The sequence below is a fragment of the Prionailurus viverrinus genome, chromosome F1 (assembly GCF_022837055.1).
Source record: "Prionailurus viverrinus isolate Anna chromosome F1, UM_Priviv_1.0, whole genome shotgun sequence".
NCBI lineage: Eukaryota > Metazoa > Chordata > Mammalia > Carnivora > Felidae > Prionailurus > Prionailurus viverrinus.
In genome coordinates this window covers 14,444,207-14,460,714 of record NC_062577.1, presented here as the reverse complement: position 1 = coordinate 14,460,714, position 16,508 = coordinate 14,444,207, and the positions used below count along the sequence as shown (strand labels likewise).

Below are 16,508 nucleotides of genomic sequence, written 5' to 3'. Positions count from 1 at the left end.
GCTTTCCGCTTCATAATCCTCCTAAAATACTGCTGAAGTCAATTACCTTGGAGACACGACACAAACTTTGCGGATTCGTCAAGGCTCTTGGATCGCAATTCCAAGTTACTAAACTTAGAGGGAGCTTAACACTCTCGCCAGACATCTGAGTCAAGGCAGATTCCTAAGAGCTGTTGGAGGGTAGAAACGCGGCCTCGTCTTCTAGCGCCCTTCAAAAGAAATGTCAAGACCCACGCTACTCACATGTACTGCTTCAAGGTGGCCCTTGATTTAGAGTAAGTGTCATTTTACTTCCTGCTTATTGTATTCATCAGCTCCACGGGCCGATCCTCCTGGGTAAAGAAACAGCCCACCTCTGCCTTTTACCTGCGCAGTCTCTTCCTCTTGCTTCCTCTTCTCCTCTTCAGCCTCCACCAGCCTCTGTTTGGTCAGGAGGAGCTCCTTATTCAACACATCCGCCTTGTCTTCTGCCTGCAAATCAGAGCACATCACACTGGTAAAGAAGGTGAAGGAAGCGTGCGTATACTTCTTCCGAACCTAATCTCTAGTTACGACTCTTGCGTCACTACCAAAAGCCGTTTCTCCCCTCCTAGCTCACCCGGGGGTGGCTGCTCTCACTGAATGCCAACGATACAGCAGGCGCTTGGCACACGCCATCTCTGATCCTCACAGCAAGAATTATCTTACAGATAATGACAGGGAAGTCTGGAGGGAGCAAATAACCTGACTGGGGCAGACATCTAATATCAGAGCCATGATCTGAATTCTGAGTTGGATGGCACCAAAGGGCAGGCACTTTCTAAACACTTCTTGCACGTTTTCAGATGTCACAACAGCACCCGCTCTGAGACTATGTAGATGGACTGGATGGAACCTCCTATGGAAGCTTCTGGCTGTTAGTGCAAGGGGGTTGGGGGTGGGCTCAGAGAGGAGACGGGCTGATCCATGGACAACAGTCAGGTGAGAAAATTCAAAGACCAGCAGAGGTAAAATGGTTCACAAGGCTACTCCCACAGGACAGTGAGTACAGCAAGGAGAAATTAAGACCAAAAACCCATGACAGAGATAGCCATGAGGAAAAATGATGTATGGACCAGGAATGCAAATGGAAAAGACCATGTTTCTAGAATGGTCAAGAAAAGCTCAGAGACAATACTCCGGTTTTAACTTGGATACAGAGTCCAGTTAACCAGGAAAGCACTGTGTGTGCATTGAACTTAGTTGACAGGTGCCTACTGCATACTCTGGACCCTCACCTCACCCTTGAGGTCTCAGCTCCAAGTTCACATCTGCAGTAAAGCAAGGCCTGAGCCCTGCCCCACTCATCCTCATCTCAATCAGCTTCTCACCCCCCATCTAAATCAGTTCCTCTGCTCAAATCTCTCCAACTTCCCTTGATCGCACTTAGCACAATCTGTAATGACAAGATGCATGTATGATTTATTTGTACTGCCCACCAGACTTTCAGCCCTGGAAGGCAGGAACCACGTCTCTTTCGCTCCTGGCTATTTCCTCAGCACCAAGGCCAGCCCCAGGTAGGGGAGGGGCTCCGGAAGTACTTGGTGAGTGAACGGATGTGGCATTCAAGTCACTGCTGAAGCTACTGTGTGGAGTGGAGGTGGCGGAGGGCCACAGGATGAGTTCAGTAGAGGAAACCGCAGATGCAGAGGAGAGGCAGCTATTTGAAGAAGCCATCCCTGGCTGACAACAGCAAAACATTATCCAAGTAATTGTGAAAACTGGCCAGGTGGCCTTGTGTCTGTGTTTCACCGTATCGCCCACACATCCAGATGGCCAGGCCAGCACCGTCTGCTGGGTCCTGGCATTCCAGCTTCTCTGTTCTGTCTTCCAGTTCCTGATGTCCCCATATTCTAACGGTTACAGTTCGGTGTTCAGATAATTTGCATCTATTGGGTAGCTGAGGTGAAAAAATCCCTTTTAAAGACTTTAAAATTTGTTCTGATAACATTGGATTTTATAGAGGAAATCTACACAGCGAAAGAACATCCTAAAATTAGAGGTGGGCAAAATACATGCTGCAAGTTAAGTCTTCATAAATTATAAGAGATCTCATGTAGATTATAGAAATTCAAAACAGCGAATTCTAGAGCAGCCAGCCAGATGACTGTAGTCAAAGCAGGGAGTGCCTCCCCCGAGTCTCTGATGGAGGGTCACAGAGCAGCGAATGAAGAACAGCCATACAGGCCATTTTCATGTTCTTAAAAATCTAACCAAGATCTAGCTCCCTATAACTTCAACCCACTGGCTCAAGTTCTACCCCAGAATTTCTGAGCAAGAGCCCTCCTACTAAAGAAGGACCCTCTTCCGGTAGCCCCAGCAATTTCCATTTTGTGAAGAGAATATACATCATGACACTCTAAAGTGAATGTTATTCTAAGTTTGGTTTCTTAAAGAGATTCACCCCCAATTTTTAGCCTTTTGTAAATTTTCGAATAGTCAATGCTATCTGGACATTTAAGGTTCTTAAATTGTACACCACACCTAGACATTTAATTTTATAGTTTTGGAACACTAAAAGAATATTTCCAACAACTGCAGAAATTGCTGCGGGTCCCATGTGAGACGAGTGCCAGAATTCTCCAGGAAGCTTCATCCAGAGTCTCTCCTCTATGTTAAATAGTAAAGTCAGAGAGATTCTGCTGCTCATCAGGAAAGGACCATATCTGAAAAAACTTGGTTCTCCTTCCACAAGCAGTCTTCTGGGTCTTTGTACGGCCTACTTCTATACTTGAGTAGAAGTCATCCTTAATGTTAAATGAGGGACGTAATACTAAACAGATACTCAAATTCTATCTTTGAACTCAAACTGTAAAACCTTCACCATAATTTGTTAAGATTATTGTCACTATTAAGTCTTCTAATCACTTACCCACATATTATAATGCCTTATTGATGTGGAGACTTCTACTTGCTACCTAAGGCTTCTACGACCTACATAAGAGAGGACTTGTGATTTGATCACAAGTCCACCAATAACCTGACCAAAAGGTTCAGCTCTCACATCAGGGATGAGGATCTTCCAGACCCAATTTCTCAAAGAACTAGCCAAGCCAGTTGTCCAATTTAAAACAAAACAAAAGACTTTGCCACTCATTACATGCATCTTCTGGTCTAACACGGAACTTGCTCTGTTTAGAAGGACTAGGCATGGTCTTCTACTGGGTATGTCTCTTCTGTTTGTTCCCTGGGAACAAGAAATGACAGGAAGGGCTTGAAGGAAGGCAGCGACAGAAACGGAAATGGAGATGTTGTGTCTTTCTACACCCTTAATCGCTGAGGAGTCCATATTTCAAGCACCTGATGGAGGGCAAGTTGTCAAAACAGAAAGCTGTGTCAGAGAGAAAATGAAGAGCCCAGGTGTCCAGGGTGCCCAAAGCCGGCACTAAAATGACACGGGTAAGGAATAATTTATTTACTTATTTCTTAAAAAAAATTTTTTTTAATGTTTACTTATTTTTGAGAAACAGAGAGAGATAGCATGAGCAGGAGAGGGGCAGAGAGAGAGAGGGAGACCCAGAATATGAAGCAGGTTCCAGGCTCGGAGCTGTCAGCACAGAGCCCGATGCGGGGCTCGAACTCACGAGCCTTGAGATCATGATCTGAGCCGAAGTCGGACACTCAACCGACTGAGCCACCCAGGAGCCCCAGGAATAATTTATTTTAAAGAACACCTAATTACCGAATTAGTGCTTGTTTGCTTTACATATTGTCTTGAATACAATCTGCTTTCGTGTTTGTTTAATGTCTGCCCAAGTTTTGCTATTTTAATGAAGAGATTGGATTTGGATAAAAGTGAGAATGGAAAAGTATGGAGTGAAGCAGGTGAAGGGGGGGGCGGGGCTTGGGCTTTCTCTGTGCGGCTGGTGCCCTTCCTGGCTGGGGGTGGGGGGTAGGGGGCAGGACACCTAAACTGCACAGACAGCTTTTTGACAGGCAAATAAACCCCGCTCAGGCAGAAATGGCAAAATCAGATGTTAGGAGGAAATATGCATGACATAGCAGTTTTTGAATTCTTTCACTTCGATGATAAGTTTCAACAGGCAGGGGCCAGGTCTTACTCTTTTAAAAAGGGAGGAAATAAGAGAAAGAGGCAAAAATGAAGGAACCAAGGAATCTTTTCTCCAGGGACTAGTATCGAGTATCTACATGAGCCATCTACCCAGGTGCTCAATAGTCAATTATTTCAGGAGTGTCCATGTAGCAGTCTTTCCAGACTGATCCACAAAATGGATTTTCTTGGTGGTGCAATATTTTTTAAGTAATATATATTTTTCTGATTATTAAAAAGGTATAGGAGCACCTGGGCGGCTCAGTCGGTTAAGCCTCCAACTTCAGCTCAGGTCATGATCTCACAGTTTGAGTTCGACCCCGCATCCGGCTCTGTGCTGACAGCTCAGGGCCTGGAACCAGCTTCAGATCCTGTGTCTTCCCCTCTCTCTGCCCCTCCCCTGATCGAGCTCTCTCTCAAAATAAATAAGTAAACATGAAAAAAATTTTTTTAAAAAGGTATAATGCATATTATTACTTAACCAAGGGTGGTTAAATATTTAAGGTGTTATAAAAGATAAAATAACTGAAAAAAATGTATAAAGATGAATGTAAAAATTAAATTGGCTCTTTTAAAAAATTTATTACATTTATTTATTTTTGATAGAGAGAGACAGAGCACAAGTCGGGGAGAGATAGAGAGAGAAGGAGACATAGAATCTGAAACAGGCTCCAGGCTCCGAGCTGTCAACACAGAGCCCAAGGCGGGGCTCAAACTCACAAACCACGAAGTCATGACCTGAGCTGAAGTCAGATGCTTAACCGACTGAGCCACTCAGGTGCCCCAAATTTACTTTTTTTTTTTTTAATGTTTATTTTTGAGAATGTGAGCCCAAGTGGGAGAGGGGCAGAGAGAGAGAGAGAGAGAGAGAGAGAGAGAGAGAGAGAGAGAGAGGTGGGGGGACAGGGGATCTGAAGTGGGCTCTGTACTGACAGCAGAGAGCCAGATGTGGGGCCTGAACTCACAAAGTGTGAGATCATGACATGAGCTGAAGTTGGACACCTAACCGACAGAGCCACCCAGGCACCCCAAATTAGATTTACTCTTATCACCCAGAGATATCTAGTACTAATACTTTGATGTATTTTCTTGTCGGCGTTTTTCCTTTTGAAGCATATTTCAGCTTTCTTTCCTAACATGACGGGCCCATGCCAGCCATATCCCTTGCTATTTAGATGCAAGCATTATATACAGATAAATATATGGTTTTACAAAAATATTATTATAACACCATCTTCCCTGTTTTGAAGAACAATTCCAAGAAGACATTTTACAGATATACTTTCATTCTCCCCTTCTATTGGACATAGGCATTATTTCCACTTTTTATTCTTCCGAGCGACACAGTAGTTAACAATCTTGCACACATATTTCTGATCAGGTCTCTGTTTTGTTAGCATGGTTTTCCAAGTCAGAGTGTATATGTCATTTTCCTCATTTTTAAATGCAAGATTAAAATAATCCCTGCTTGATGGAGTCAAGTCATTAGCGAGATTAAATAAGCTAATGCTATGAAAGTCCTAAATATGGTCCTCGGTGCATAGTAGACACTCAGTGGATATTTCATTTCATTACTTTTTAATCCGCTTAAGGGCTTGATAGAGAATATCAAATACACTTCCCGCACAACTTTCAATGTACAACTCTCTCTAGTGAATCTCACCACATCCCCGCAGAGCCCAACTGCTTAGAGCGCTTTTTCATTTAGCTATCCATCGTAAGAAAACTATTAATGGATACAAGATTCAAAATGACAGAATCAAATGTGAGTCAGGCTGTTAGGAGAGCTAATATGAAACAAGAATTTCACCACAGTACTGACTCACCACCATAGTCTCATTAATACATAAATGTACCAGCCAAGGTCAGGCTGGTTATAGCCCTGATGGAACGGAGGCCCTCTGTCTTCTTTGGTTCTCGCTCTCCTACTCACGCATTTTTCACACCATCTCTAATAACTTCCCAACAGCCTGGCCGAGCAGTTCTGCGGTGAAAGGGGCCACCCCGCCCCCCACCCCTTAACCAGGCTGCTTTTCTACCTTCTACATCCTGTGTCCCCACAGCAGAGTTTGTTTTATTTTTAAACTCTGTCTAGTGTGGATTCCTTCAGCTTCCCCTTCTCCCCCTTTAGCACGATTTTCCTTAATAGTCGTCTTATTGCCCATCTTCCTGTGGCTGAAACTTTGGAACCGCAAAATTAGTATGGGAACAAGGAGTTGAGGCAGGGACCATTTGTAAACATTTAACAAACTCTTCCATCTCAAACATTCAATCATATTCATATCATTAGGTGTGTATTTTAAATGTTGTCCACGAGCAGTTAGAACACAAGTAACGCCTCTGTTTTGTTACAGGCTCAACAGTACAAGGCTCAGTTTTTCTGACCCTGGCACCATTTGTTGGGAGTAATCACTTTTTAAGTCAGAAAAGAGGGATAATTTTAAATCTGCACAAGACTCCTTCCATCTTGCCAACTGTCGTTGAAACCACTAGCAACAGAAAACAGGAAGTCCTAAAGCTGTCGGTACTGGTGGAAAGAACCAGGGAAGCTGAACGATTTAAGGTCTTCTAGCAACAGCTAACATTTTTGGAACTCACACTGTTCAAGTGCTTTGCCTTATTCAAAACCCACAGGCAGGGTCCGAACCGCCCAGGGTCACGGGGTTAGTAAACGGTAATGCCAGGATTCACACCCAGGCGGCCTTGGCCCTTAGTAGCCACTAGAACGCCTCCCAATCCAACAGGACATACGTCTTAATGTACATACTTCATATAAAATCTTCACATTTAGGGGCGCCTGGGTGGCGCAGTCGGTTAAGCGTCCGACTTCAGCCAGGTCACGATCTCGCGGCCCGTGAGTTCGAGCCCCGCGTCAGGCTCTGGGCTGATGGCTCGGAGCCTGGAGCCTGTCTCCGATTCTGTGTCTCCCTCTCTCTCTGCCCCTCCCCCGTTCATGCTCTGTCTCTCTCTGTCCCAAAAATAAATAAACGTTGAAAAAAAAAAATTAAAAAAAAAAATCTTCACATTTATTGTAGCTGAGAATTCTTTTTGTTCCACAAAAAGAAGTGCCCTCCAATGTTTGAAGGGCATCCGTATACTCTTGGTGACTGATATCTCTGGGTAATTATGCTGGCAGCCCTCAGCTTAGGAAAAGTACCAATGAAGAGAAGAGACACCAGAGAAGTTGAGAGTTATAAAAAAAAAAATACGTCGCACACGCTGTTTGGAAATAGCCCAAACCCTCCGTTCTCAAAGGCTCCAGGCTCCGCGTCTTCCGCCCTCTCCCATCAGCACAAGCTGCCCCCTCCCGCCCCATCGCCTGTCCCTCCATCCAACAGGCAGCCAAGTCGGTATCAAGCACAGCGTGAGCCCCAGAGGGACCGTGGTGGGCGCCACTCAGTCCTCGCCCTTGAGGAGGTCGTCACGGTGGGAGGTCAACCAAGTTTACCTGATCCAAGTCGTTTCGCAGAGCAATTTTGCTGGTGACCAGTTCATGGGCGAGGTCATCGTTCTCCTGTTCCAGCCTCATGCTGGCCTCCTGTAGTCTCCGGTTCTCCCTCTGCAGGAAAAGAGTGACAGCCAGAGGCGGGCATTAGCACCTGGACGTACTAGCAGAGGCCAAGGGGGCTGGGGAGGAAACACAAGCCAACGACAACAAAGTGAACCTCTGAAAGGTGAAGAAAGGAGAAGGCGCGAGTGGCACAGGGACGCAGGGCTGCCGTCTGGGAAACGACAGTGAGTCAAGCTAGCAGTGCAGATGCGGTTCTCTACCCTGTGAGACTTGCAACTGTCCCTTACAGGCATCCTTAGAAAAGGCTTCGTTATAAAACACGTGCCACAAAAGGCAAAATCTCCCCACATATCCCCAGTCCTGTGACATTTTCATCTAGACCTAGAGCACAGACACGGGACCTTCTCTGTTTGAGGCGTGCACAATAATCCCACCCTTGACCTCAAGGAAAACGGCACAACATAGAAGGGGTGAAATGGGGGGAACCTCTAGATATTTCTTCAAGTCGTCTGTCTAGTATCAGAATTCAAATTCATGGAATATATTTAATTAAGAGCACTAACTCCAGAATCAGGATAGGGGTCGGTGACTTTGCTATCAACAGACATTTCCATTCTTGGGGTAAAAATAGCTTCCTGAACACCAGTTTTTCTATTAGTAAAGAGCAACAGTCCTTACGACAATGTCTCTAAATATTTGTTTGGGTGTTTTTTAAAACTTCAGATTAAGAGGTTCTGAGTAAAAAAAAAAATCACTGGGCTGGTTTTTTTTTTTTTTTCCTCTTGAACTCCCAGGAAAAACTGAAACAAAGTTATATGATGAAAGGTCCAAGTTACATTCTGTACATTCACGTGGATTTTCAGAAGGGCAATTTACTGTCTTCCACTCCAAAGTATCAAAAGTGGTTATTTTTTGTTTTTGCTACTGTTAGCAGTTACAGGAGATTCAGAGAGCTGACAGGAAAGACTTCAATGCGATGAGACCTTCCTGTTTTTCAGATTTATACTCCTAATGGTGTTTTCTGCAGGGGCGGCAGAAACTCAGACAAAGCAGTGCCACACAGCCAGAAGACTCATCTATGCCCCGGAAGATAGCATGTCACAGCACAGCGTGTGGGGCGGATGGCTCTTATCTTCCACAGAACAACCCAGGATTGGTTACATGGGAAAAAGAGAGCCTAGTTGCTGTTTTTCTTTTTGTTTTTTAAAGAAGGGCTAAGAAACCGATGGTGAGGGCAGAGCCCAAGACTTCCATGGAGGTAGAGGGTCCCCCCGGCAGGGCCAGCGGGGAGGTTAAAGGATGAACGTGCGTGTTGACTAGAACTAGCCTGCAGGGTCTATTTCTGTCTTCTCTTTTGGAAAAGGAAGAGTGGGATAGCTGGGGAATGCCAAAACATTTTTTTAATGTTTGTTTATTGATTTTGAGAGGGACAGATAGAGCGCGAGCGGGGGAGGGGCAGAGAGCGAGGGAGAGAGAGAATCCCACACAGGCTCCGAGCTGTCAGCGCAGAGCCCAACTCAAGGCTTAAACTCAAGAACCTTGAGATCACGACCTGAGCCAAAATCAAGAGTCGGACGTTCAACTGACTGAGCCACCCAGGCGCCCCACCAAAACATTTCTGAAAAAGAAATCTATGGAAGAAGATAAAAACAGTTCAAAATCTCTTAAATACTTTTAAATAAATTCATAATAGAATTCCATGCAGTGTTAAAATTAAGGGAAAAAATATCTAATGATGAAAGAAATGCTTAAGCCACCTTACAGAAGTAAAAAAGACAAGTAACTAGAAAATCTCATTTTCCTAACAACATAAATGACACTATTAATTGTAGGTAGATTTATTTTTATGGTTGCCTTTGTACTTTACAAATGTTTCTAAGTTTTCTACAATGAATACACAACACAGGTGTTTAAAATGTTGTTTAAAAAAATTAAAAGTCATTCGGAATTTCAATTCCGTTGAAAAGGATAAAATGCCCAAACGAGAACTTTTTAGAAGTCCACTCCTGTTAGAAGCTCATATTCTACCAGAAACCATACTGGATCTTCGTTTTTTGACCAAGATACAACGTAACCTCCCCAATGCATGGCCTTGCCAGGAACGCTTTCCCAAGATATCCCTGCAAAGACTGTGTACATATTTGTAGGGCACATTGCACTCATCAAGTTCTGGCAGTCCCCTCAATCTATAGAAGTTCTAACCTCCACAGAAGTGTAATAAAAGGAGACACTAGTATATAAATCAAAGGCATCTACAGCTCAATCTTTCAATCGTTGCTGAAGCAATCCAAATTCTAGCAGAGGCCAGAGAGTCAGTCTTCTACCCTGATTTGTCTAAATATCCCTTTTCGTGGAACCAACTTGCATATCTGTAGAAAGCTGAGAATTATATATAAAAAAAGCGGGGGAGGGGGGTTTCGGAAACTTTTCCAATCCATGTCCTCCTCACGGGGAACAAGCAGCAATACCGAGCCCCTTTTCTTCACAACATAGTTCACAAAGCAGACCGCTGGGGCCCAGGAGTGATTTTTCTCTTTCTTGACCAGTCCCTCCGAGAGACCACGAGGATGCTACTCTGATACCTATTCCTGAATTAGGCGTCCGGTTCCCACTGAAATCCTACTTGCGGGATTCCAAACTGCAGAGTCCGCTCAACTCTTACTTAGGTTACAGTCATTTACCACCAGTGACCACGTGGCAGCTACCCGTTTTTCAGGTCACAGCGACATACGCTTCCGGAGGAGTGCAAATAACCTGCAGAGGAAATCGCACAGGGAAGAGCACTCTGTTCCAAGTATTTTCAAGATGCAGCAGGTGGTACTTCACCGATGATTGGAGATAAAGGCCTGACGCCTGATGTTATCTGAGAAGAGGCAGGAGCTCCGCCGGAGTGCTGACCGGCAAGTTCCCCTTACTGCGCCTGTGGCACGCGGGTGCGTCACGGGGGGTGGAGGCGGTGGCCAGGGGACAGATCTGGGGGGAGCTGTGAGCGTCTAAGGGTCCCTAGGAAGCACAGCCGCCTCAGGGGCGCACCTGCTGGCTCGGCTTTAGCAGAAGCTTCAGTTGGGCGTGTGGCACACAGCAAGCAGCACAGTGGGAAGGTGACGCCCGCGCTGCGCGCAGACACGTGGGAAAGCAAGCCGTGGGGCCAAAAATGCAGCATCGTCCTCCAAAGTCCTCCCTGCACCGCAGAGGCACCGCTCCCCGGCGAGGTGGAGGGTCCCTGCGCAGGGCCCGGCCCGCGCTCACCGAGGGGTCCAGCCGGCTTTCTTGCTCGGCTGTCTGTGGCAGCCCTTCCCGAGGGGCAAAGCTTGTGTTCCCCGCAACTGACTGAGGCGCCAAACGGTTCGCCTTGCTGCCCCGACGGAGCAGAAAGTTCCGTCTGGACAGGCCAGGTTCATCCTGCGATGTCCCCGAGGGCGGCCCGCCCGCCAGCGCCCGGGGGGTCAGCCGCGAGCCTGGTTCGCGCCAGCAGCTGTGCCCAGCTGTGCCCAGCCGGTCGGCCCCGCAGGCAGACGGCTCCCCTCTCCGCTCCGAGAAGCCTGCGGGAGAGCCAGCTACAGAACCCGGAACCCTCACACCGCACCGCTGGAAACGTCCTCCGTCCTGCACATCCTGACATCACCTGAACAGAAGGCGGACGACGCTGTCCTCCTCGGTGCCCTCCCCCACTGGCATGGGAGCCGAACAGCCGGGCAAGTTTGCTCAGTAACTTCTGGGAGGAGGATACTGCATTTTTCAGACAGACAGACGCCGGTATCACAGACACACACAGATTAAAAAAAAAAAAACAAAAAAACTTACCTCCTCAACAGTCATAGACCAACTACCGTTTTCAATCATAGGTACAAAGACAATTGAAAAAAAAAAAAAACAAAACAGAATATCCAATGAAATTGCACACCTACTGATACATTTACCAAACTGCAGTCACAAAAGCAGACCCCTGTCGAGGCCGGTTTGCTATTTTGTTTTTCCTGAGAGCGTCATTTACTCCAAGCTCTCTCTCTGACTGCAAACATTCGCTGGAAGAAAGTACACTCGAGGCAGCCAGCGGGCAAGTCTCAACTCAGGAAGACGAAGCCCCTCCCTGTCCACGCTGCCATCTGCAGTTCGCGTGCTGATGGAAACGCTGCCTGTGGAACTATTAGCCGCTCCGGTGTGAGTTGTTTAGACCGTGTTACCAAAGCTGGGTGGGAGGAACTTCCTCCTGTGACAAGGTCAGAAGCCTTGCCGAACAGTTCATCTTCAGGCAACAGAATGAAATGGCCAGGGAGGGGAACGTTTCTAGTGGTCTTCTGCGTCTTGGGGGCTGGGCGGTGGGTGAGGCGGGGCGAGGGATGGGGAACGTCATTTATTCCGTGAGAAACCAGGGAAACGTGAACCGGCATTCAGAAGAAAATAAACTAAGCCTTACAGGAAAAAGTGACGGGGAAAGAGGCAGCTCCGTGGAGTCAAGCTCAGCATTTTGGGTGTGTCGTCTGCTGCTAGAATGAATTCTTGGCACATGTTTTTAGAGACATTTAAGGGTCAGGAGGAAATGTTTTCCTAAAAGATCCAGCACAGTTTTATTTGCAACAACGCACTCCACTCTCATGTATTTTCCTTTGGGTAATTCTTTCCAGAGTTGATAATTATCAGCATCCCACCTCAGCAAACAGCTTTTTGACATCCAAAGACAAATGCCTACAGATAAGTGTTTCAATGCCTACGTTGTCTGCAAATGAAGATTTAAGAGAGAAAAATCTGGATATCTGAAATCATTTTACGCTCTTTCTTTACCCAACATATCCTATTTTATCATTCCGGTAGAAATTTTTTAAAATTTAAATGTCAAACTAAAACCAAAATCTCGTCAGTAATAACAAACTGGCAGTTGGCTAACCAGACTGCAGTTTTTCCAGCATTTAAAAAACCAGTCTTAGATTATACTCTAGCACAGGGGTCAACAAACTTTTCATGTAAATGGCCAGACACTAAGCACTGTAGGATTTGCAGGCCACATGGTCTTTGTTGAGACTACTCAAACTCTGCCACTGTTGTGCAAAAGCAGTCCTAGATGATGATTAATAAACAAGGGGTGTGGCTGTGTTCCAAGAAAACTTTATTTACAAAAACAGACCGTGGGCCGGTGCGTCCCACGGGCCGTAGTTTGCAGATCCCTGCTCTAGCATACAAATCAAATTCTAAAAAAGAAAACGGCTTACCGATAATGTCAAAACATGTCAGTGTGACGCAATTTTTCTCAGGTACTACTACTTTAACAGGAAGCAAAACTTACTAAAAATGGAATACATTTTTTGGAGAATTCATTCTGGAGGTCATCAATAAGCCTACTTAGAGATTCTTAATATGCATAACATTTTTGCTTCCCTCAAGTAGTAGGTATAACTCAATCAGCGAACAGGCATCATCAGAAACCACCTGTTCCTTCCTAGCCAGTTTGCTCAAGAATCCTCAACAGGGCTTAGGCTGGCAATTTCCACCGTCTTACAACAAGGAGTTCACTGGATTATCCATGCTCAAAATGAGTGGCAGCCTTCTGAAGTTTATGAGGAAGTTATCACAGGCAGATGGAAACCATGCTCTTGACTATTACTACTCATTAAAAGCACATTATTTCATAAACATAAATATTTCCAAAAGCCAATGACAGTCTCGCTAATGAGGAAAACTAACAAAATGTTTATTTTCATTGGAAGAAAAACATTTTTCAAAGATGGATTCGCTTATCTTGACTGTAAGGAAATGCCCAACACAGTAAGAGAAAGGAGAGCCATCCCCCCGCCCCCCCCCCCCCCAGGTTAGAAGTCTAGCAAAATTTAAACTTGTTTCACTTGACAAGTTAAAAACAAAAGTGATAACTTGTCTGTTATTTCATTAGCTATGGAAGGATGGCAAATAATGCAAGTACAAGTAAGCTTCACTTCATATTTTTGTATTGTTTCTTCCAAGTATAATTAAATAGTTTAGTTTAATTTTAAATTACATGCAGGGATGGGATGCCTGGGTGGCTCAGTCAGTAAAGCGTCTGACTTCAGCTCTGGTGGTGATCTTGCGAGTTTTTACTTTGAGCCCCGCGTCGGGGTCTGTGCTGACAGCTCAGAGCCTGGAGCCTGCTTCGGATTCTGTGTCTCCTTCTCTCTCTGCCCCTCCCATGCTCATGCTCTGTCTCTCTCTGTCTCTCAATAATAAATAAACGTTAAAAAAAATTAAAACAAAATTACATGCAGGGACGACTGATCTACAAAAATTAGTATGTGCAAGACAAACTTTTTGTACACTTGGAGGAATTATTTTCTTCCTGTTTGAGTTACACTTTGGTAAGAGAATTACTATTTCTAACCTCATGAAAGAAATGAAACATTCTAAATTTAATTATACTAAACATGGCTAAGATACTTCAATTAGAAATGACAGATAATACTCTGTGTCCCAACTCAAGAGAGTTTGAGCATTCCTGATTCCTTCTAGGAGTTGCTCATCTCAAATAGGTGATAACATAATCTTCATTATGCTTTGGGAGACTCGCTGAATTCAATTAATTAGTTGTGCTTTTTAAGGCTTAACCCACATTTGTGCAGGTAGTTCTTTAATTAAACAAGAAAAGCATCCCATCTTCCAGAAGTAGATGAAGGCTGCAGTTCTCTAAAAGGTGCTGTCAGTAGATTACATTGTTAGAAAACTAACTTTCCCTCAACAGAAACAATTCATCTCCTTAAAACTGAAAATAGTATTATAATTCCTAGAGTTGGTAATTACTTATTAGGGGCTTGGCTACTAAATTTTAAAATATACTAAAACAGCTACACATATTCGTTTGTTTTCTGGGGGCTTGTATGAAAATGAAAATGTAGATGACGTATTTCTATGGACAAACCTTCAGTCTGAATTTCACTTCGTTTGAAATAAATTAATTTACAAACCAACATCTCAGAGTAGATAAATACCACTGCACAAATATGTCCAGGTCAAACTTAAGAAGGACAATAAAAGACGTTTAGAATAAATGTTCCATATTCTTCTCGCAATAAAGTTTCTTTTTTGTGTCTTGGAATCTAGTCACGAAGATAAGCAGAGCAGCTACACCAGAGACCATAGGAAGTCATGATACAGCTGAGTTTCAAACGCAAACTGAAGCCAACACCAGGTGGCCCACTGTGTGCACATATTTGTATATGTTTATGTCTGGGTGCATATATATTTATGTACAAAAATGAATATTCCACCCACTTCCCCCTATAAATAGGAGCACACACAGGATTTATAGTCATTAATTAGCTCCAAATCGGACAGAAAGATCTCCCTCCCGTAAGTATGGCTTCTGTATAGGCCCCTCTGGTGTCACTTGGGATCTATGAAAAGAAGATGGCAGGCTGGATGTCAATCTTCTTGAAACATTTTACTTGGGGATTATTTTTTCTTTTTGAGATGTAATTCATATACTATACATTCATCTTTTTAAAATGCACAATTCAGTGGTTTTGGTATATTCAGAAAGCTGTATGACCATCACCACTCGCCTAATTCCAGAAGATTTTTGTGTTTAGGGGTTCTAAAATTTAAACTTACACCAACATAATTCATCTCTTTCTTTGTGGTTGAGATTTCAGTGTTAGATTCAGGTGTGTTTGGTGACATAACTTGAAAATGTAGGTATCTGCATATGCCATAAAAATAGACACAAAACACATATTTGGACACAGCCAGAATGTGACCTCCTCATTGTTGAGTCTTTAATCCAATCTCTGGCTTCCACGCAAGAGCCCTTTTTGTTTGCCGAGAGAAACAGCATCAAACTGAAAAATCTCTCAGAATATTTTATTGTATGTATGACATTTATGGGCTCTTAAAAAAAAAAGTGACACAACTTTCCTAACTCCCTTGCCATAGAGTAAGCTAGGGGGTAGACGTGGCATTTTAAGCAATATGGATCTTCATGGGTGAGGAGGGGTTGTTAGTGAGCTGGCAGGTAGGACTTCTGGCTGGATGCCCATGATGATGCCTCTAAATTATTGTTAAGAATTTATGCAACACTAGGTTCCCAGCCCAAGATCTATGAATTATAAAGTGCTCATGCCGGGGACACAGATCTTATTCTTGACTGGACTAAAATCAGAAAATGCTAAGTGGTATTTCCTAGAACACTTTCCTACTTTCAGGTAATTTTCACTAGCTTCTTAACTGCCTATCTGAAAGAACAAATCTGTTAATGGTTGGAAACTATGTTGTCAACTGTCACCTTGAAAATGTGATTATAATTTGAGGACTATAACTTTATCAAGTATATCGCCAATATTAATGTTCAGCTATTATTAAAGGGGTATAGGAATATTAGTTAGATGTACTGACAAGCTATTACAATAAATAAATAAATAAATAAATAAATAGCTATAGAGGGTATCTGCTATGTGTACGAAGAACAGGCCATCACACTCAAAAGTAGTGTCTGTTTTCAAAACAAAAACAAAAAGTTTAATTTCACTTTGGTCCCTCAGTAAAACTGGCACACACTAACGGTCTTAATGTGTGATAAGTACTTTTTAAAACATAATAAGCCTTGTGCCGTTTGTACAGATCTACTCTGACACAAAAAGGATTAAAGAAGCAATACCAAGTTCAGCCCCAGACGGATTTTAAATATATAACTTGAGTCTTCTGTTTTCCTCTCTTCTATTTTAAAGCATTCTTCCCAGATTTTATTTGATGGCAACTAAGAAAATTAGAATGATACCAGCAGTAGGAGGGCTTCGTTTTGGATCCTTAAGAATATTTTATAATTACTGCTTCAAGCCTTTTTAAAGCAGCATGCTACATGAGCTACGTGAAAACTGGTTTTATTGGGAGGTGGTGGTGGTGGGAATTAGCTGCAAACTGTATTCTGTGAGCACCTTAAGCGTTAACAGTTATCTGCCACAGCAGTACGGG

General features: G+C 43.9%; 1 protein-coding gene across 10 annotated transcripts in view; it reads right to left on the bottom strand.

Moving 5' to 3' along the window:
- Nucleotides 1-16,508, bottom strand: part of RABGAP1L (RAB GTPase activating protein 1 like) — a 765,564-nt gene that overhangs the window by 16,341 nt on the left and 732,715 nt on the right. For 9 of the 10 annotated variants that reach the window (XM_047840293.1, XM_047840290.1, XM_047840291.1 and 6 more), the window contains 2 exons: nt 7,518-7,628; nt 367-471 (listed from right to left, as the gene is read on the bottom strand). In XM_047840293.1, the coding sequence (XP_047696249.1) occupies nt 367-471; nt 7,518-7,628 (216 nt within the window). Of the gene's footprint in view, nt 1-366; nt 472-7,517; nt 7,629-11,384; nt 13,274-16,508 lie in introns of those variants that run through there. The other variant, XM_047840299.1, reaches the window with a different exon arrangement.